The sequence below is a fragment of the Sminthopsis crassicaudata genome, chromosome 2, assembly GCF_048593235.1.
Source record: "Sminthopsis crassicaudata isolate SCR6 chromosome 2, ASM4859323v1, whole genome shotgun sequence".
Lineage (NCBI taxonomy): Eukaryota > Metazoa > Chordata > Mammalia > Dasyuromorphia > Dasyuridae > Sminthopsis > Sminthopsis crassicaudata.
The window spans coordinates 272,600,729-272,622,336 of NC_133618.1; the positions used below are offsets into that span (position 1 = coordinate 272,600,729).

Below are 21,608 nucleotides of genomic sequence, written 5' to 3' on the forward strand. Positions count from 1 at the left end.
AAAAAAAGCAGAGGAACAAGCTTTTCCAAGTAATTTTTCTTGCCCTTAGGTGATCCTAAAATACTCATAACAAAAAATTGTTACCCTAATATTATAAATTCACCAGGATAAGAATGGAAAAAAACTACTGGAATTATATAGAGCTCTTACGGAGTGATATTTTTCCTTTTGTGAGTCATTTTAGTGCTTTCAAAATCTACCTTCAAAAACCTTTCCTATGTCAGTTACTTTCCTAAACAAATCTTCCTGTACATGTCAAATTTAATATATGGTATTTTATTTTGTTTTATTTTTAAATGCTACTGAAAACAAGGTTAAATAATCATTTTTTCTCAATCTCCGACTTCAAAGATTTTTAAGTGAAAAAAATATTTTTGTACATTCTAAGATAACAGACATAACAGTTTTAACTGGTGTCTAATTTGTTAATAATTAAGGAGCTTAGTTATTACGTGCTGAATATAGCTTAATGTTATTTTCCTCTAAATACCATGCTCTTTGCTCATGCCTTAGGTGCAGTATGGACAGGAGACAACGTATCAGAGTGGGGTTACCTGAAAATTTCCATCCCAATGTTGTTGACTCTTAGCGTTGCTGGTATTCCTTTTTGTGGAGGTGAGATAGAATGTGATCCCCAGGACTAACCGTGTTGGGCAACAAAGAAATTGAGGTATTTTCTTCCATGTTGACTATAAATCTCTGCCTGTCAGCTGCTTTGGAAAGTTTTTGCAGGGGTGAGTGAGAAAAAGAAAAGACAGAAAGAAGAGAGAAGAAAGTAGAGAAGGAAAGGTGGAAGGCAAACTTCAAAGCAAAGCACACCATTTGAAATGGAGAAGAAAAGGAAGTTTCCAGAAAAGAACCTCAGTGCTGCTCTCCCTTGCTGCCCCCATTCCTTTCGCCTGCACAGAGATGATACCCAAAGATAAAAGCACTGTTCAATTCCCCACAAAGCCTAGTGATATCCTATGATCTTTAAAAATTTAACATATTATATCTCAGTCTCACAGAAGCTCATCTATCCAGTCAGCCTTTAAAATTCAGTGGCAGCCCAAGGGTTTGCTGATCACATTTTCCTTCCCCACTTACTGTGAGTCTTCTATAGCTGAGAGATCTGGGCATTGAAACCATAACTACTGTTCTTGAGTCAGTTGTTACTCCTGGCCTTATTTTAAACATTTCGTTTTTTATAAAAATGCATCAATTTTTACCAGTTTTCATATCATGGGTTAAACTATGGACCAAGAGCTCTGCTTGGCCCAGAGTAGTACCACCTAAATGTCTAATCTGGATTATCTTCATTTCTTTGTATAATTTCACTTCTGGTCTAGTTTTTGCTTTTAAATTAAATCAGTTACCCATGGTAATTTTATGATCACACTTGCTGAACTTTTTACTGTTATGATTTCTGGTAGCTACAGACCTCAAGGAAATATAGAATATTTCATCTCACAATGAAATAATGTCTTTTTTTCCCTCTTTTGAGGGAATGTCTTTCGAGCCATAGATACCTAATTACTCTGTTATCTTGGTATTTATAGATGAAGACATAGCTTTTTTTCTTTTGCTACTCTTGAAGGTTAATGTATTTAGTGATGTTTTATTTATTGGAATACTCTTAGCCCCATTTGGCCTTTCTTTTTAATAACCAGCTGATGTAGGTGGATTCATTGGAGATCCAGAACCAGAGTTGCTGGTGCGGTGGTACCAGGCTGGAGCTTATCAGCCCTTCTTCCGAGGCCATGCTACCATGAACACAAAGCGACGTGAACCCTGGTTATTTGGAGAGGAACATACCAAGCTTATCAGAGAAGCCATCAAAGAGAGATATGCCCTCCTGCCTTATTGGTATACTTTGTTCTACCGTGCACATGTGGCTTCTGAACCAGTCATGAGGTAAAAAAGATTCATCCAATTGAGGTGTCCTACATCTCAGCAAATGACAAAAAATCATTTCAGGAACAGGGGGAAGAGTAATTACATATGTGAAGGAAATCCATATTTTGAATCAAGCAACCACTCAACAAATATTTATTATGGGCAATTCACTGTATAAGGCATAGTAGACATTGTAGGGAATATGAAGTAGCTAAAAACAAAAATACGTTACTGGGGGGAGGGGAAAAGTTGGAAAAAAAGTTTTAGCAATTGTCAATGTTGTAAAATTCCTCATGCAAATATCTGGTAAATAAAAACTATTATTATTTTTTAAAAATATGTTACTGGCTTTATGATTAAAATCTTATTTGATTTTTAGAAAGGAACTAAAGCTATTTCTAAAAGAGAAAGAGTGACTGTAATTTTCTTTAGTTCATGTATTATAGAACTGAATTTTGGGATGCTTTTGCTTTAATCATGCCCGTCTGTTGGACAATTTCAAAGGCCTGGTTTGTAATGATTTGTTTTTGATCTTTTTGTCTCAATAAAAAAAGAAACAATTTTCGGAATTTTAAAGAAAGCAAACATGTACTCCCAAAGTGTCCTGTAAAAAAAAAAAAAAAAAGTGAAAAACTAACTAAATGAGAGTATATCTTTGATAAGGTCATATTCAAGTTGAAGTCAACTTTTTGGCCTTTAAAAAAAAATCAGCTTAATTATCTCTCAAATAACTGGACAAAAAATTGAACTGAACCCTTTAAAAAATCTTTCCAATCTGCTTTGCCAATATAATCCACTGGTGTCATGTCAATGATGGCAGTGATTATCAGTGACCTAAATAAGCTCAGTGTTTATAATTTTGGTTTTTACTAAAGTTTTGCTTGTTCTACATAATTAAAAAATAGGTAAATATTAAGGGAAAGGGTAGTAAAGATTTATAGATCCTAGAACTAGATATAGAAGTGGAATATTTGGACCAAGACTTTTTTCTTTACATAAAACAATGATGAATTATATCAACTGCTCTTGGAATTTTGAATTCTAAAATCTTGATTTCTTTTCTAATAGTTTTCTTATTGGTTGCAGCTAAAATAAAAACCAAACCTGTTTAAAGTTTTATGAAATATTGTATGTATGTGAATAATGAAGAATAAAAGAAACAAAGCTTTTTCTTTCTTTTTCCCAGGCCTCTCTGGGTAGAATTTCCAAATGAATTAGAAACTTTTGGTGTGGAGGATGAGTACATGTTAGGTAAGCTGAATATTCTTTGCACTTTCTTATAATAAACCAAAAAACTTATCATTAAGTTTATGACATTAGAACATTCAAAAGATACATAAGTACAAAGAAGAAAAAAATTCCACTAAAAGATTTTTATAACTTAATTTATTAGCAAGATCTTAATATTGTTTTGGGGGCAGCTAAGTAGCCCTGTGAAAAGAGTACAGGCCTGAAGTCAAAGAGACTCCTCTTCTTGAGTTTAAATACAGCCTCAGATACTTACTAGCTTTGTGGTCCTGGGCAAGTCACTTTAGCTTGTTTACCTCAGTTTCCTCATTTGAAAATGAGCTGGAAAAATAACTGTATGGACATGTATACATATATTGTATTTAACATATACTTTGACATATTTGACATGTATTGGTCTACCTGCCATCTAGGGGAAGGGATGGGGAGGAGGGGAAAAGTTGGAACAAAAGGTTTTGCCATTGTCAATGCTGAAAAATTACTTATGCATATATCTTATAAATAAAAAGCTATAATAAAAAAATGAGCTAGAGAAGGAAAACCCTAAATGGTGGACATGATTGGAAAAGACTCAACAACAACAAATAGAAGAACTCTGGTTTGGAGTCAAAGAACCTGCATTTAAATTTGAGGTCTGTTCCTTAGCTGCCACCCTGGCTCAGTTTCTTCATCTGTAAAATGACAGGTTTGGATTTGGTGATCTTCTAAGGGCTCTCCCAACTTTAAATCTATGATCCTATAATCTTTGACGCAATGATCCACTGTTCAGCATTGAGGGAGGTTCATGGACCCTTCAAACCACAGTGACCTCAGTAATACTGCAGGGGCCTGAAATTCTTGGCAGCTCTCTCCATTGCCTGCCAAATTCTCAGGGAGTGTTCTGGCTGGTGGAGACAGTTGGATTCGATAGGGATGATGTATGCTAATATTTTTTATTGAATCATTGAACCTCTCTACATGTACAAACATATCTTCATGACACTTGTTCCTTAAACCTTAAAGAATAGAAACAAGGTTTTCAGACCTCTAATTAAACCAATCAATTAATTTTTTGTTTGTTTTGTTTTTCATGGTTTTTTCTTTCTGGTCTGATTTTTCTTATACAACATGACAGATATGGACATATGCTTAAAAGAATTGCACGTATTTGACCTATATTTAATCTATATCAGATTTTTTGCTGTCTTAGGGAAGGGGAAAGTAAGGGAGAGAAGAAGAAAAATTTGGAACACAAAGTCTTAGAAAATCTAATATTGAAAACTATCTTTACATGTATTTGGAAAAATAAAATACTTTTGAATTTTTAAAAAATAAAATGAGAAAAACTTAAAAAAAAAAAGAAAAAGAAAACTATTTTCCTTTTTTTTTTTTTTTTAAGGAAGTGCTTTGCTAATACATCCAGTCACAGAACCAAAGATCACAATGGTTGATGTATTTCTGCCTGGGTTTGTAGAGGTAAGAATAAATTATAAGTTATCACACACATGATATATGTCCATAATTCTTTAAAGAAAAAAAAGTCATTGTTGTCCTTTTCCCATTTTATATCACCATCACTTCCCTGTGATTCTCATCACTGGCTGACCCCAGATAGAACCTTCCCAGATGGTTGCTAGGTGGTACAATGGATAGAGCTCTAGGCTTGGAGTCAAGAAGACTGAGTTGAAATATAGTCTCAAAACATTTTCTAGCTGTGTCATTAATCTCTGTTTGCCTCCATTTCCTCTATTGTAAAAATGAAGATGATAACAATGCTTGCCTCCCACAGTTGTTGTGAGAGTCAAACAAGACAGTATTTGTAAAGTGCTATATAAATGCTTATTCCCTTCTCTTCCTCCTTCCTTTGTACTAGAAAAAGTTAACTACACAGCTGGTCATTACTTATAGAGTTATGGCTTTGGAGGACATTTGGACAAGGAACATGGTAGCACAAATCTGCAAAGGTAGCAAATTTTTTTAACATACCATTGACTATCCATGGTCTAAATACACATAATTTTCAGAAACCAATCTCCAGAAAATATGCTTTCTAAGTGTAATAACCAAGTTTTAATATTCATTAAGAACTTTTGTTCAGCATGCCATTAGGTCTGCAAGAAATTGAAGGTGTAGACTAAACATCAGTATTGAGAAATACATACACACACATACATATATAAATATATACATACATATTGCTGTTATTCAGTTGTTTTGATTGTATCCCATTCTTTGTGACCATATTTGGGGTTTTCTTGGCAAAGAAAATGGAGCAATTATTTTCTTCTCTAACTCATTTTACAGGTAAGAAAACTGAGGTAAACAAGGTTAAGTGACTTGCCTAAGATCATACATCTAGGAAATGTCAGAAGCTGAATTTGAATTCAGGTCTTCCTGACTTTTTTCTAGCTAACGATAGATATTATCTAATATGTGTAGATAATTTAGATATATGTATGTGTATATATGGATGTATGTGTGTGTATTTCAAATCCACAGGTGGTTATGAGCTATTTGACTTCTATAATATAACACAATACTTTTAACAGAAGGATAAACATAACACATACTTATATGTCACATTTTAGATAATCGTTTCACTTTTCTTTTTCATATTCAGACTTTTACCAGAACTGCTTAAATAAAAATAAGAGAAGAAAAGAAAATTTAACAAGAAAAGAAACCAAGACCTGGATAACCCTTATAATATAGAGTATTGGCCCTCAAAGACCTTTTCAGGAAGTTCAGGAGGTCTAACTACTTTCATAATAATACCAAAATATTTTAATTTGTATTATCAATCGATAAAACCTACACCAACAAGAGCCACTGGGGATTCTCTGTTTTTAGCAGTAAAGGGGCCCTATGACCAAAACATCTGAGAACTGCTAGTCAAGATAATTGATTCCTAAATAATTAAAACTAATAATCTTTCAATATTTATTTCTTAAGACACTTCTCTCTATATTGTGTTATGCTTATTCTTCTTCTGTTAAGGGTATTATATTATGTTATAGAAGTCACATATATCATGAATACCAGTCAGGATTTAAAGCCTGGACTCTTGACTCTGAATTCACTGCTTCTTCTACTACAAATGTGGTTACATAAATATATACAGATATCATGATGATGATAATGAAGAAGAAAAAAAGAACAAGAAGAAGAAATCTAGCATTTATATAAGGCTTTCAGGTTTACAAAACACTTCAGATATTATCTCAGTTGAATTTCACAGTAAGCCTGGAAAATAGATGCTATTATTCTCTTTTTAGAGATGAAGAAGAGAAATTAAGTGATTTGCCCAGAGTAACACACCTCATTTGTTCATTCATTGTTTCTCCCTTGTTCTTGAAGAGGACCATGGCATCAAGAAGATGATGTCATGACATGGAAGTGACTTGGATTCCAGTGAGGGTGAGCTGTGCAAGCTCACCTGCCTTACTTTTTCCTCCAAAGATATCTGGGTCCAATGGCCAGATATAGATCAGGGTGACATCAGGAGATGGCCCTGGATGAAGTGAGAGACCTTGGGCTTTTCAAGCTAAGGTCTTTAACAGGAATTGTAATTAAGGCTAGTTAAAAAACTAAGGCAGAGAAATAGCCTTTTAATCAAAAAACAAAAATCAATATGGGATTTTTCCAAGCTGTGGAGTTAATTTCAAGCCAGGGGATTCTTTTCTTTAATCTACATTGTCACAAAATCAAAGAACTCCAATGTCTAGTAAGTGTCTAAAGCAGGATTCAAACTTTCTGACTCCAAGTTCTACACTCATCCAGGTTCTGTTCTGTGAAATTACTTCATAAATACCCTTGGTACTTTGGTAATTAACTTCAAGAGACCCATGGATGGGGTCCAAGATGTAGCCACATTATTTCACTGTATGTTACAACAATATATAATATATAGGGCAGATAGATAAAGCATCTGGCCTGGAATTAGGACCCGAGTTCAAATGTGACTTCATTTATTAGCTATGTGACTGGGCAAGTCACTTAATACTATTTTCCTCAATTTCCTCATCTGTAAAATGAGCTGGAGAAGGAGCATCTCTGCCAAGAAAACCCCAAATGTGGTCACAAAGAGTAGGACATGATTTAAAAATGACAGAACAATAACAATATGAATATATCTTTAGCTATGTATACATATTCTCACATACAGATATATACACATATATGTATATATTAATATAAATATTCTTCCTAAGATTCTTTTTTTTTTAATTTATTTTGTTTTTTCTTTTCCTTATCCAGCCACTGACATTTCATTTGCTGCAATTGACTCCCCTCTAACAGTTTTCCTTCTTTCTTGATTTCTTTTTCTTTCTAATTCCTCTCCCTTTCTGCCTTTCTTTCCCTTATACTGTCATTCCTGGCACCAAAAATATTAGGCTTTTGTAGCTGTTTAGTCAGCACACTAACCAGCCCTATTCCATACTTAAATTTTCATTCTTTTAAGGTCTTGATGGAAGCACATGTTCTTACTGTCTATCCATAAAAACAAATCCAATTATTTGAATTTCCTAGGTACTTGGATTTTAGATGAACTAATATTTATTGTTTAAGGAAAATTTGTTAATATATTTTTGTATTATCTGTTCTATTCAGGTCTGGTATGACTTTCGGACATTTGTTCATTGGGAAGGAGCACGTACCCTGAAGGTTCCCATAGCCTTGGATAGAGTAAGTCATGTTTAGACCACTGTTTTAATCTGCTGTTTTCATCCAAATGTTCTAAAGTTTTGCTAAGTGGCATGTTCCATTTTAGTGGGAAGTATGCAGAATTACACACAAACCACTGACAGGAACCTGTTGTGAGTAAAAATACTTAGAGACAAAGTTTCTGGGTATTAATAATCTAATTATTAAGTACACTAGCCAATATTCAATAAATTGATGGTCAGTGGTTTCTCTTGGTAACAAAAGACAGAAAAGAAAACTCTGAAAAACTTTAAATCAAGTGTGTTCCTTCTGACAGTGAACATCCTTGACAAGTGAAACTCAACTCTGACTGGTAGACATTTAATGAGGAGTTGGGCTAGAAAATCTTCAGCTCCTCTTGCTGACAGTGTGGATTGATCTTGAGACTCAGCCATCTTCAGCGGTCTGGGAAGGGGATGCCATTTCTCCCCTGGAAATTCCTCTCTGGCAAGTTTTCTCTTTCATGAATGTGTTTACTTCAAATTCTAATGAAAAAACTGACCCAAATGACTCTTGGTAGTTCTTAGTATTGAGAACCAACCATCTCTAGCTCCTCCTGCCTTTGGGATAAATAAAAGCCAGGCTCCCATTTGAGTGGGGGCCCAGCCTTAATCTAGTTAACCAGAAGGTATCTTGGAGGCTAGGAATAATTGCATAACTATTCATGCCTTTCAGAGACTGACACTTTTATGGATGAAGGTGTATCCCTTCTTTCTCAAGCCTACTCTTGAAAGTTTCATTTTACTGATATATTACTTCCTGGAATGAACTTAGCCCCATTTGTCCTTTCTTTTTAATAACCAACCAGTTGATGTAGATGCATTTACCTTTTCAGGATTGAGATCTTAAAAACAGGAAATGACAAATTAATAATTAATTGTTAATATAATAGTATAATATTAATTTTTCTCAAACCTCCTACTTTATCTAGTGCAATGTATATGTTAACGATGTATCCCCTCTCCAACATTCCTACTTTCCTGACAAATGGTCATCTGATCTTGGCTTGATGATCCTTAATGATAGAAGAATATTCTGCCTCTTACTTATTCCACTTTGGGACAAGATGAGGGTTTTCCTCATATTTCAAGCCAAATTTGCTTGCAACTTTAAGCCTTTTTTCTTAGCTCTATCCTTTAGGGTTAAGCAGAATGTTGACTCTTTCTTCCATAAAACAAGCTTCAGAATTTAAAGAGAAATAACCTCATCCCCAAATGTTTCTCCAAAAACATCTCAATTCTATCAACCTTCCCTAATATGTCAGGGTCATTCTCCAATCTCTTGTCTCTCACATGTAATTTCTCTACATACATTTGAATATGTGAGTCATATGAATGAAGTAGTCCTGAAAACAGAAAGAAAAAGTAATTAGCCTGACATGCCACCTAGCATTTCCTTCCACAGGACCATGACTAGAAATATTTAGTGGGAAAACTAGGCCTCTAGGAAATACTTCAGTGATGGTTCTGTCTGTAAATTTTAAATGCTATTTAAAATATTTTAATGATGACTTATTAAATTTTACTTTACAACACAAATATTTTGACAATTCTGCCTAAATTAATCTATTCAGTGCTATACCAATTTGCCAAAAATTTATTTTTTAGAGCTAGAAAAAATAAGAAGAAATTTCATTTGGAAGAACAAAAGGTCAAAAAAAAAAGGGGGGAATTAAAATGCAAAGGAAGGGGACCTACCTAAACTACATCTAAAACTGTATTACAAAGTGTCAATCATCAAAACCATTTAGTACTGGCTAAGAAAGAGAGTGGTGAATCAGTGGAATAGGTCAGGTATACAAGACACAGTAGTGAGTGACTATAGCAATCTACTGTTTAATAAATCCAAAAATTCCAGCTTCTGGGTTAAGAACTGACAAAAACTGGTGGGAAAACCGTAAAACACTATGACAAAGACTGGGTGTAAACCAACATCTCACACCTTATAACAAAATAAGATCAAAATGGGTTTATGATTTAGACATAAAGAGCGATACTATAAACAAATTAAGAAAACAAGGGATAAAATCTGAACAGAAGTAAGTGCAAGGGATAATGTTGTAAAAAATTACCCATGCATATGTACTGTCAAAAAAAAAGTTATAATTATAAAATAAAATAAAAATTAAATTAATTTAAAAAGAAAGAAAGAAAGAAAGAAAACAAGGGATAATTTACCTGTCAGATCTTTGGAGAAGAGAAGAATTTATGACTAAACAAGGAGTAGAGAACATTATGAAATGAAAAATGGATAATTTTAATTAAATTAAATTAAAAAAGATTTTGCACAAACAAAACTAATGCAGCCAATATTAGAAGAGAAGCAGACAGATGGGAAACAATTTTTACAGCCAATATTTCTGGTAAAGGCCTCATTTCTAAAACATATAGGGAAATGAGTTAAATTTATAAGAATACAAGTCAGTCCCTGAATGTTAAATGGTCAAAGGATATGACCAGGCAGTTTTCAGAAGAAGAAATTAAAGTTATCTATAGTTCTTTGAAAAAATGCTCTAAATCATAATTAATTAGAGAAATACAAACTAAAACAATACTAATTTATTGTTGATGGAGTTGTGAAGTGATCCACTTATTCAGGAGAGTAATTTGGAATTATGCCCAAAAGCTTATAAAACCGTACATAGCCTTTGAACCAGCATCACTAATGGGAAAAGGGAAAAGAACCCACATGTACAGTTCTTCTTTGTGATGACAAAAAATTAGAAATTGAGGAGATGCCAGAACAAATTGTGGTATATAAATGTAATAAGCGAGTTGATTCAGAAAAGCCTGGAAAGAAGCAATTATTTTCCCTTAGTAAATGAAAATTTTAAAAGTCATTCTCTTTACATGGATATTCATTGCAAGATATCTATAGTTCCACCTTGATATTTTCTTAATTAAATTCTTCTTCCCTAACATTTCTGTTGTTTATAGATACCTGTGTTTCAGCGAGGTGGAAGTGTGGTACCGATGAAGACTGCTTTAGGGAGATCCACAGGATGGATGACCCATCTCCCATATGAACTCCTTGTTGCTCTGGACACCAAAGTACTTAGGAATTATTTCCTTCTCATATCTTCTATTGGTTATTTCTCTGCTTTTTCTACTGATGACTTTCTGAATGTATGGTATAAAGCTTGTAAAAGTGTGAAACTCCCTCCATGAAATATCCAAAGAGACAATTTCTAATATATAGGCCTTAAAAATGAACTTTTTACTTCCTTTTCTGAATCACCATTATTGTTGTTATTAAGGTATTCAGTGTCTAATATCAAATCCTTTGGATTTAAAAGTTATGTCATAATCTGTCTCTCATGTTATTACAGTTAGATATTCTGAGTTGTGGGTGAATCCTAATTATAGGATCATAGAGTAATGGGCATAGCATTGAAAGGGACCTTAAAGGTCAACTAATTCAATCCCCTTATCCTGGCATACCCAGTATTATTCTGAATGAATATCTGACAATTTGGAAAGACATCTTCTAGGGGAATATTAGAAATCCTTAGTGTTTCTCATCCCAGAATTAGTTACATGTGCTAAAACTTCAGTATGTTGTCTGGTATCATAAAATGGCTGGGTTGGTCATAGAGAAGACTTCAATGGCTCACAATCACCAAAGGCTAAGAGCCACTATAAAGGTGTTCCAAGTTTTAGGGTACTAGACAGGGCATCTCCACAGCCTCATCCTGGCTGCTCACCTCGGTGCCATATGAATTTGTGAATTATCTATAATTCTGTCAAGACAGAGAACCCCTTTCATTAATGAAAACTTAAAAATATTTTGTCTTAAGTACACCTGACCTGGAAAATTGCCCTGTTTCAGTCACATTTGACCCCATTTTGAGATCATCTTGACAAAGATATTGTAGGGGTTTGTTATTTCCTTCTCCGGCTCATTTTATAGATGAGGAAACTGAGGCAAGCAGGACTGAGTGACTTGCGCAGAATCACACAGCAAGTGAATGTCTGAGGTCTGAGACCACTTGCTTAGGATCACACAGCTGTCTGTTGTTTGTCCTGAGTTCTTGAAGGGAACCATGATGTCAGGGACGTGGTGTATGCTGTGCCAGGGAACTGGATTTCAGTGAGGGAGGTTGGGCAAGGTTGCCTGTCTCATCTTCCTCTGCAGAGCCATCTGGGTCCAGGGGCCAAACACAGATCAGGACTGGAGAGGGCCCTGGATGCAGGGGGAGATCTCGGCTTTTTTAAGCTAAGGTCTTTCCCAGGTCTCAGTTTGACTGAGGTAAGGCCTGATAGTGATTAAGGTGAGGTAAGAAATGAGTCCCAGTACTGCTCCAGGATGTGGTTGATTTCCCTTATGCCCTAAGGAGTCCTGGCACTTGGTTGTCAAAGCCAGGTCTTCCCCAATAGAGACCCACACAAGCATTTACTCCAGTGAGTTTTCTCCCTTCTGAGTGCCTGCGGTGCCTGTCACATATTGCATCATTGCTTGGATTTAACTGTTAAACACTCAGGAAATGTTTGTGGGATTGAATGAACGAACTTTATTCTCTTCTCACTTCTCTGTCCTACCTTGGGAATGATGGCTAACTAAATTTTATAACTGTCATTCTTTTTCCAGGGCTCTGCAAAAGGTGAACTCTACCTTGATGATGGACATTCATTCCAATATCTCCATCAAAAGCAGTTCCTTCATAGGAAGTTTTTATTCTGTGATGGTATTTTGTCCTCTAGGTAATGACAGCTGAGAGGCTGTGTATTTTAAACACATTAATTTTTTTAAAATAATAATAGTTTTTATTTACCAGATATATGCATGGCTAATTTTACAACATTGACAATTGCCATACCTTTTGTTCTAATTTTTCCTCCCCCACCCAGATGGCAGGTTGACCAATACACGTTAAATATGTTAAAGTATAAATTAAATACAATATATGTATACATGTCCAAAAAGTTTAAACACATTATAATACACATTTTAGCTGCTTCCAAATGTATAGCTAATGTACAAAGAACAACATTTTTAAAAAGGCATACCAAAAGGTTTCTATGGAGATTTTTATGCAACATATATTTTTTCTTCCCCATTAAAAAAAAAAAAAGTTCTATCTGAAGTTCAATGAAATCTTGTCACATTTGACCTTCAATGACTTCCAACAAAATAATTGGCTGACCACAGTAAAAGGGGGGAAGTTACTGCATTCAATAGCTTGGTTGTTCAAACCTCTGTTTTAAAAGTAATTTCTTATATTTGTGCATCTCAATCAAAAATGCCACCTGGATTTTTTTTTATCCAGCTTGGAGGGGCAAATATAAGGGAGAATAATATTAACCTCAGGTGGTTACAGAGATCCTTACTTGGAAGGACTAACCAGGTGATGAATTTATGTGATTTTATTTTAGCTCCTTCCTCATTCTCCATCCCATTTTTTCATTTGAGGTTAACCATATCTATTTCTAGCTGTGCAGATGAAAATGGTCATTACCACAGCGAGTGTGTGATAGAAAAAATCCTAATCCTGGGCATCAATAAGCAGCCTTCCTCTGTGACTACCAGTTCTTCTGGTAAGAAAATGGGCCATTCCTTGCTTTATCACCTTTCTGTTACTATTTATTTTTGGAGGGGCAAAAGTTTTAGCATTTGGGTGTGAAAAGAATGTGACTAATCCTGGAAGAGCAAACTTTCTCATTCATCTATATGTTAATAGAGGCCAAATCTACTGGTCTTTTCCTTCATTTTATACCCCCATTGGTCTTTTTAGTCAACAGATTAATTTATTTGTAATCTGTAAATATGCATCCATATCAAATTCTTGCAGTTTAAAAGCTACATTATAAATTTTTTGGAAATAATTTCTAAGCTGTGTCCTAGGTTTATTACAGTTAGATATTCTGAGTCACAGGTGAACCCTAATTATAGGATCAAAGAAAGATCATTAGAGGTCATTTAATCCAACCCAGTTATTTACAGATGAGGAGACTAAGGCATAAACAGTTAAGTGACATGCCCAAAGTCACACAAGTGTAAAGTGGCAGAACCAGTGCCATGTCCAGTATTCCACATTGCCCTTTTTGTTTTTGTAAATAGATCATATTAACAGGCATAGACCTGCAAGTCAAAGTTTGGTATCTGTCTTACATAAATGCCTTATATTCATGTGCCAGTTTCTTTCCAACTAATATCATACTCAAAACTAGGGTTGATTTAGCACCTTATAAGTTTTTTAAGAGACATAGACAAAGCTAGTATGGCCAGGGATTTTTTTGAATGGAACACTCTACATATTAAATAGACAGTTTTTGTCACTGTTATTCTTCATTTTAAACTTCAGAGAAAACATTTTCCCTCATTAAGGCCTATTAGAGATTTTTTTTGTTCTTCTTGTTCTCTTAAAATTTAGATGGGCAGGAGAAGCAGGTGGTTTTTACCTACTGCTCCAAGACAGCCGTGCTTCATCTGGAAAAACTTTCATTGAATGTTGGTGCTAATTGGGAGATCCATGTCAAGTAACAAGAAAAGCAGGACTTTCACAGCCTTTGAAGGAAAGGCTATTCAAATAGAATTGATCTTAGAGGATGTCAAAAGCTCTCTGTAACCGAGCTCCTGCCTGGCTCAAAGAGACCGTTCATTGGTCACAGAACAACAGCTGATGAAGGGACATGATATTATTTCACATTTTCTTTTTTCTTCAATTTTTGGGGCATGATAGCTTTGATTTTATTATGTCAGAAGCTGGTGTTTTTCCTTGAAACAAATAACCTAGAAACAGCAAATGACTGTTATTGCTTCATATTTTTAATATCAAAATCATGATTTGGGATGGAACAGTGCCAAACACTGTAACACAATGAGCTGTCTCTCCTTCCTGTGTCAGGTGGAGCAGTCTTTAGATAGAGGGATGGATGGGCGCAGCTCTGTAGGATTTGTTCCCATCTGTGCCTGTCCCAGGCCATACCACTGAAGGGAGTCATGACCTTAGACAAAGCTGACAGCTGCGGTAATACAGGAATTCTGCCATATGTATGTGGTGTGCACTCTGAAATTATATCACACCCACTCTGGGATAAGTGAAACAAAACCCTGAATGGCAGCTGAGAGCTTTTTTGGTCTAGAAATTGGATTGAAGGGAACAAAAATACTTCTCCCCTAAACTAACTCAGGAAGGTTAATCTTGAGCATCCTCCTAGGCTAAAAAGCAGCTTTCCATATATCATTATTGCTTTTTCAGTAACATACATAAATACTACTTTCCAGCTCAAGGAACTAAAGTGAGTCTATACTGCTTAACATATCAAGGAGTAAGTGGGCCCTTCCAAGATCACCCTATTCCTCCAACTTTGTCTCACATCACTCTAGAAGATAAACCCTGTGTTCTGAATCCATGTTGTCCTCCACATATGGCATAGTCACTCCTGACCTTATACCTTTGCTTCTACTGGTCCCCACATACTATCTTTTTATCCATGTCTCTCTTACTCTTCAAAAGCCAGTTAAAGTCTCATCTTCTCCATGAAGCTTTTCCAATTGTTCCAGCACCCAATCTTTAAAATTCAGTGCAACAAAATCGATGCAATGCAATCAGTAGATAAAAATGGAAGCTATTGATTATGAAAAGAGCTTTGCATCAAATGTCTCTGATAAAACTAAGATATACAGGGAACTAAGACATTTATAGACCAAGAGCATTTCTTATAAATAGGTTGTTAAAAGAGATTGAAAAATAGGCCTTGAAAGAAGAATTACAAATTATTAGCCATGTAAAAGCACAGCTAGGTAGCATAGTGGATAGAATGCCAGTACAGGTGTTAGGAATATCTGAGTTCAATTCTGGCTTCAGATTCTTACTAGCTTTGTAACCCTGGACAAGACACTTAAACCTGTTTGTCTTAATTGCTTGTCTGGAAAATAAGCTGGAAAAGGAAACAGAAAACCACTGCACTGTCTTTGCCAAGAAAACCCCAAATGGGATTGCAAAGAATTGGAAATGATTGAATAACAGCCATATAAAAATTGCTCCTAATAATAATAATAATAATTAGCATTTCTGTAGCACTTTAAGATTTGCAACATGTTTTGTTTGATCCTCACAACACTATGAGGTAGGTGCTATTATTATCCCCATTTTATAGGAAAGGAAACAGAAGTAGAGAGATTCTAGTGACTTGTCTAGAGTAACACAACTGATAAGTGTCTTAAGATCGGGTCTGAACTCAAGCTTTCCTAACTTAAGCTCTGGTGGAGACTGTACCACTATACCAATAATGACCAGTGTAAATCAAAACAACTCTACCTCTCATTTAACAAATTGGCAAAGATGACAAAAGATGGAAATAATTCACATTGGAGGAGCTGTGGAAAGACAGCAACCCTAATACAAAGTGATGGAACTATGAATTGGTCCAATCATTCTGGAAAGGAATTTAGAATTATGCTAAAGAAATGACTAAAAGGCCCACATCCTTTGACTCACAGACTTCACTGCTAGGTATATACTGCAAAGAGATTAAAGTTAAAATCTAACCCTATCTTTCTCCCGAGTAAATCAGTTTAGCCTTACACTGTCTCTTACTCTCCTGGCCCTTGCCTCCTTGTCCTTTCAACAATCACTTCTTACCAAGCCCAATCCTGTCATCAGCTCTATTAATTGTGTTCACTGATTGTTGAATAACCAGAGCTGAGGGGGAAAATCACCAAACTGCCATTTTGGATCTACTGCAAACCTCAGCTGGATCCTTGCTGCAACAAGACTCATTCTACTCCTACCTAATCTGTCTGCTGTCTGACTCTTCCCACAGTGACTAGTCCAGACCTCTTCATCTCCTCAGCCCTCCAGTAGTATCCTGTCCCTTCCCTTCTCACACCCATCCTCTCAGCTGAGGTCCTCAGCTGGCCAAAAGTCAGGAGCTCCCTTTTCTCCCCTCTCCTTCACTTCAAGGAACCCAGCCATCTTCGTCCATTGTCTCTTTGGCTAGGCCAGATCCTCATCACTCTTGAACACATCCCCTTCCAGATTCTTTTCCCCTCACTATTTGTCCACTCTCAAGCTTTTGGGTTCTCCCAAGTCTCCTTCTTTGTCGCCTATATCTTACACATCTATCCCTTCCCATCCTCACTAGCTCATAATCTATATGTCTTCTTGATATCTCCGCTCCCTCTTTTGCCCTGAACCCTCTACTGTCTAACTTCTGATCTCAACATTACATCTCTCTCCAAAATTACCAATGATCTCTTAAGTGCCAAACATAAAGGCGTTTTCTTACTCATCCTCTTTCTTGACCTCTACCATTTGTCACAGTTGAATATCTCATCCTGAATTCTTTCTCCTCTTTAGATTTTTGTGATACTGCTGACTCTCACTTCTCTCCTTGCCATCCCCACTATCTAGGGTATCCCCAACGCTTTATCCTGGATCCTCTTCTCATTCCTCTATATTATCTCACTTAATGATCTCATTAGCCCCCATGCATTTAATTATCACCTCTATGCAAATGATTCCCAAATCCACATATCCAGTCATAATCTTCCCCCTAAGCTGCAGTCCCACATCACCAACATATTTGGGAAACAGATTCTAAGTGAATTCCTTTAGGCATCTCAAACTCAGCATGTTCAGAACAGAAGTCATGTTTCCCAAAAACGGGCCAATACCCAAACGAGAGAGCATAAATCCTCTATGTCCAAAAATATTTATAGCAATCCTTTTTGTGGTAGCTAAATACTGGAAATTAAAATGTCCAATAACTGAGAAGAAAGCCTAAGTTATGGGATATGAATTTGATGGAGTACTATTGTGGTATGAGAAATGAAGAAATAGATGATTTCAGAAAGACATGAAAAGATTTATATAAAGTAATTAGAAGTAGAACCAGGAAAACAATTTATACTATAATATCAATATTTTTCAATGAACAATTTTGAGGAATTTTTTAAACTAACAAAGAATGAAATGAGAAGAACCAGGACCACAATTTATATAATAACAAGAACACTATAAAAATTAGCAACTCTGAAAGCTTGTGAGAACTATGCTCAGTACAATGAACCTTGATGATTCAAATTAGAGTACTGATGATGAAACATGCTATTCATTACAGAGAATATTGGGCTTTGGTTCAAAATGAGACATATATTCTTTTTGTATACAGCCATTGAGGGAATTTGCTTTACTTGACTATGCATATTTGTTATGAAAAATTTGGTATTTTTTTCAATGAGTAGATTGTGGATGGGAGAGAAAAATTTTTTTGTTAATCTTTTTTTTAAATAGGTAGGGGAGGGGTACTACAAATGTGAAATGTTGCCTTCACTTTCAGATGAAATTCGTCATTGTATTATTAGTTTTACTTAACTGTTTTGTTTAGTTGCAAGAGGTCTCTAAGTGTGTGTAATTTAAAAACAAAGCACAGCAATAAAACTGAAAGGGGCAAAAAGAATTTTTTTAAACAAAATTCTTTATCTTTTCCCCCAAAACTGTCCCATCTTCCAAACCTTTCTTTACTCCTGAGGGAGGCACTATCCTCCTAGTCACCCAGGCTTACAAACTTCATTGTCATTCTCAACTCTTTTCACTTGCCTCATATATCCAAATAATTGCTGCATCTCATAATTTTTTTCTTAACAGTAGCACTCTTCCAAGTCCCCCTGCCTCTGCTAACCTAGTAACCATCCTCATCCAGATATCATCACCTCTTTCTTACCTGGACTATTGTAGTATACTTGTAATTAGTCTCCTTGCCTCAAGACTCTCTCCATTCCAGTCCATCTTCCTCTGAGTTCTTAGGGGGATTTTTTTCAAATATAAGTTTGACCATGTAACCCACACACAGCTCAATAAACCCCAGTGACTCCCTACTACCTTCCAAATCAAATATAAAATCCTCTGACACTTAGAGTTCTTCATAATCTTTTTACTCCCTACTTTGCCAAGCTTCTTTTTACCTTTTACCATGGGTTCAACCATTTAGCCACATTAGCCAGCTCACAAACCACACTCCACCTCTGGTATCCATCCCTCTACAATAGCTGTCCCCCATGCCTGAAATGCTCTTTCCCTCCTCATCTCTGCCTTTTAGTTTCCCCACATTCCTTGAAGACACAATTCAAATTCCCAGTTACAGGAAGAAGCTTTTCTTAGAGTCTCCCCAGCAGCTAGTGCCTTCCCCTATAAGATTATTTTCCATCTACTCTGTATGTATCTAGTCAATTTACATATTATCTCCCCAATTAGTATGTGAGCTCTTTAAGAGGCAGGCATTTTTGCTTCTCTTTGGGACTCTAATGCTTAGCATAATGCCTGGTACATTTTGTTATTGTTGTTCAGTTACTTCAGTTATGTCTGATTCTTTGTGACCCTATTTAGTGATTTCTTGGCAGAAGTCTTGGAGTGCAGCTCATTTTACAGATGAGGAAACTGAGGTAAACAGAGCTAAGAGACTTGCCCAGTGTCTGAAGCCAGATTTATACTCAGTCAGAGTTCCTGCCTCCAGGCCTAGTATTCTATTCATTGTATCACCTATTTGCTCATGCCTGGTATATAGCATGCATTTAATGAGTGTTTCTTAAATTATATGGTCATCAACTCTGATGAACATGACTTTTTTCAACAATGAGGTGATTCAGGCCAATCCCAATGGACTTGTGATGGAGAGAAAGCCATATGCATCTAGAAGAGCACTGTGGGGACTGAATGTGGATCACAACATAGCATTTTCACCATTTTTGTTGTTTGCTTGTTTTTTTTTTTCCCTCTCTCTCATTTCACTGTTTGATCTGATTTTTCTTATGCAGCATGATAAATGTGGAAATATGTTTAGAAGAATTGCATGGATTTAACATATATTGGATTAGTTGCTGTCTAGGGGAGAGGGTGGGAGGGAAAGGAGAGAAACAAATTTGGAACACAATATTTTGCAAGGGTAAGTGTTGAAAACTATCTTTGCATATATTTTGAAAATAAAAAACTATTATTTTAAAAATGTGTTTCTTGACTGATTGACCATATACATACTAACTACATATAAAATATTTATAGCAGCACTTCTTGTAATCATAAAAGACTGGAAGTAAATGCCTATCATTTGGGGAAGAGCTAAATAAACAATGGCTCATAAATATGAGCTATTATGGTTCTATAAAAAACAAAAATATGAAGAATTCAGAGAAATACAGGAACCAATACATGAACTAATGTGTTATGAGGTAATCTGAACTATTAATATAATATATAAAATTATTGCAACTATGAGAATGGCAAAGACCCATCCCAGCTACCTCTAACCTTCCAGAAAAAAAAAAGACAACACAGAATAATTATAATGACCAAAGCGTGGTCCTAAAGAACAAATAAGAAAAATTATTTCTTTGCTTGCTAGCTGGTAATTTAATAGATAGAAATACCAGATTTGGAGTCAAATTTGACCTCAGATACTTACTCCCTTAACCTCTTTACCTTAACCTCAACTTTCTCTATTAAAAAAGAAGAAGAAGAAGAAGAAGAAGAAGAAGAAGAAGAAGAAGAAGAAGAAGAAGAAGAAGAAGAAGAAGAAGAAGAAGAAGAAGAAGAAGAAGAAGAAGAAGAAGAAGAAGAAGAAGAAGAAGAAGAAGAAGAAGAAGAAGAAGAAGAAGAAGAAGAAGAAAATAATAACACTTCACAGGATTGTTGTTAGGATCAAATGAGATCATACATGTGAAGGCATTTAGCACAGTGCCTGGCACATAGTAGGTGCTATATAAGTACTAATCCTTTCATACTGGGTTATGGAAAATTGTATATGCTGAAAGCTTTGGTTAAATAATTGATTAGTTGTGCTGAACTTCTTCCCCTCCCCTTTTTTTTTTCTTTAATTCTTTGTTACAAGGAATAACTAGCTCAGTAAAGGAGAAATATGTTCAGAAATGAAGTGATTAAAAACAAGATGCAATAAGTTTAAATTTTTTTTCAAAATCTTACACTTGAGTTCCTTTTGCATAATCTAGCACTGTGATCTAAAATTCTATCATGTGTGTCCTGTTTCCTCAACCAAAGTGAAAGTCTGTCATTTACATATGTATTTACATGTACAGGCTATCCCCAAAGTCTTAGTGCAAGTTTAAGACTTTCGGAACACTCTGTATATGTTTACATGTATTTGCCTCATAACACCAGCATAATCTTCAACATGGAATAAATAAATGTTCAAAAAATACTTGTTGATGGAGTTAATTTTTATTTACTTTGTTGTCATATCATTTGGAATAGTTATGAATGTAATTTTACCTTATACCTTAGACAAAACAGATGGTAGTATTTCCCTCTCACATGCACTAGTTGGATGATACTAACAACTAGAATTTGAGCTAATCCATCAGGTTTAGTGTTCAATAATTGTATCTTACACCGACCACTTCCAGATTCCTTATTTCCCTTTCTGTTGTTTTATGAGAAAGGAAGAAAGCATCCAAAGCTGAAAATCAATTTCTCAGCTTCTCCCCTCCTGGACAGTTTGCAGAGTTCCTGGAACAGAGAATCCTCAAGATAGAAACTATAGAAACTTTGCTTGATAGAAAGCTTCTTTTAAAAAAATTGAATACTTTGACAGAAACTAGGCATTGATCCACACTTAACATATACACCAAAATAAGGTCAAAATAGGTTTGTGACCTAGGCATAAAGAATGAGATTATAAATAAATTAAGAGGAACATAGGATAGTTTACCTCCCAGAGGAAGAGGAAGGAATTTGTGACCAAAAAAGAGCTAGAGATCATTATTTATCACAAAATAGAAAATTTTGATTCTATCAAATTGAAAAGCTTTTGTACAAACAAAACTAATGCAGACAAGATTAGAAGGGA

General features: G+C 35.3%; 1 protein-coding gene across 2 annotated transcripts in view; it reads left to right on the forward strand.

Moving 5' to 3' along the window:
• GANC (glucosidase alpha, neutral C) overlaps window positions 1-19,751 on the forward strand; it is a 58,759-nt gene extending 39,008 nt beyond the window's left edge. For both annotated transcript variants that reach the window (XM_074289368.1, XM_074289369.1), the window contains 9 exons: window positions 514-615; window positions 1,650-1,893; window positions 3,062-3,126; window positions 4,502-4,578; window positions 7,714-7,788; window positions 10,743-10,856; window positions 12,394-12,506; window positions 13,237-13,340; window positions 14,177-19,751. In XM_074289368.1, coding sequence (XP_074145469.1) covers window positions 514-615; window positions 1,650-1,893; window positions 3,062-3,126; window positions 4,502-4,578; window positions 7,714-7,788; window positions 10,743-10,856; window positions 12,394-12,506; window positions 13,237-13,340; window positions 14,177-14,286 — 1,004 coding nt within the window. In that variant the 3' untranslated portion in view covers window positions 14,287-19,751. The remainder of the gene's footprint in view (window positions 1-513; window positions 616-1,649; window positions 1,894-3,061; window positions 3,127-4,501; window positions 4,579-7,713; window positions 7,789-10,742; window positions 10,857-12,393; window positions 12,507-13,236; window positions 13,341-14,176) is intronic.
• The last annotated feature ends 1,857 nt before the right edge of the window (window positions 19,752-21,608 follow it).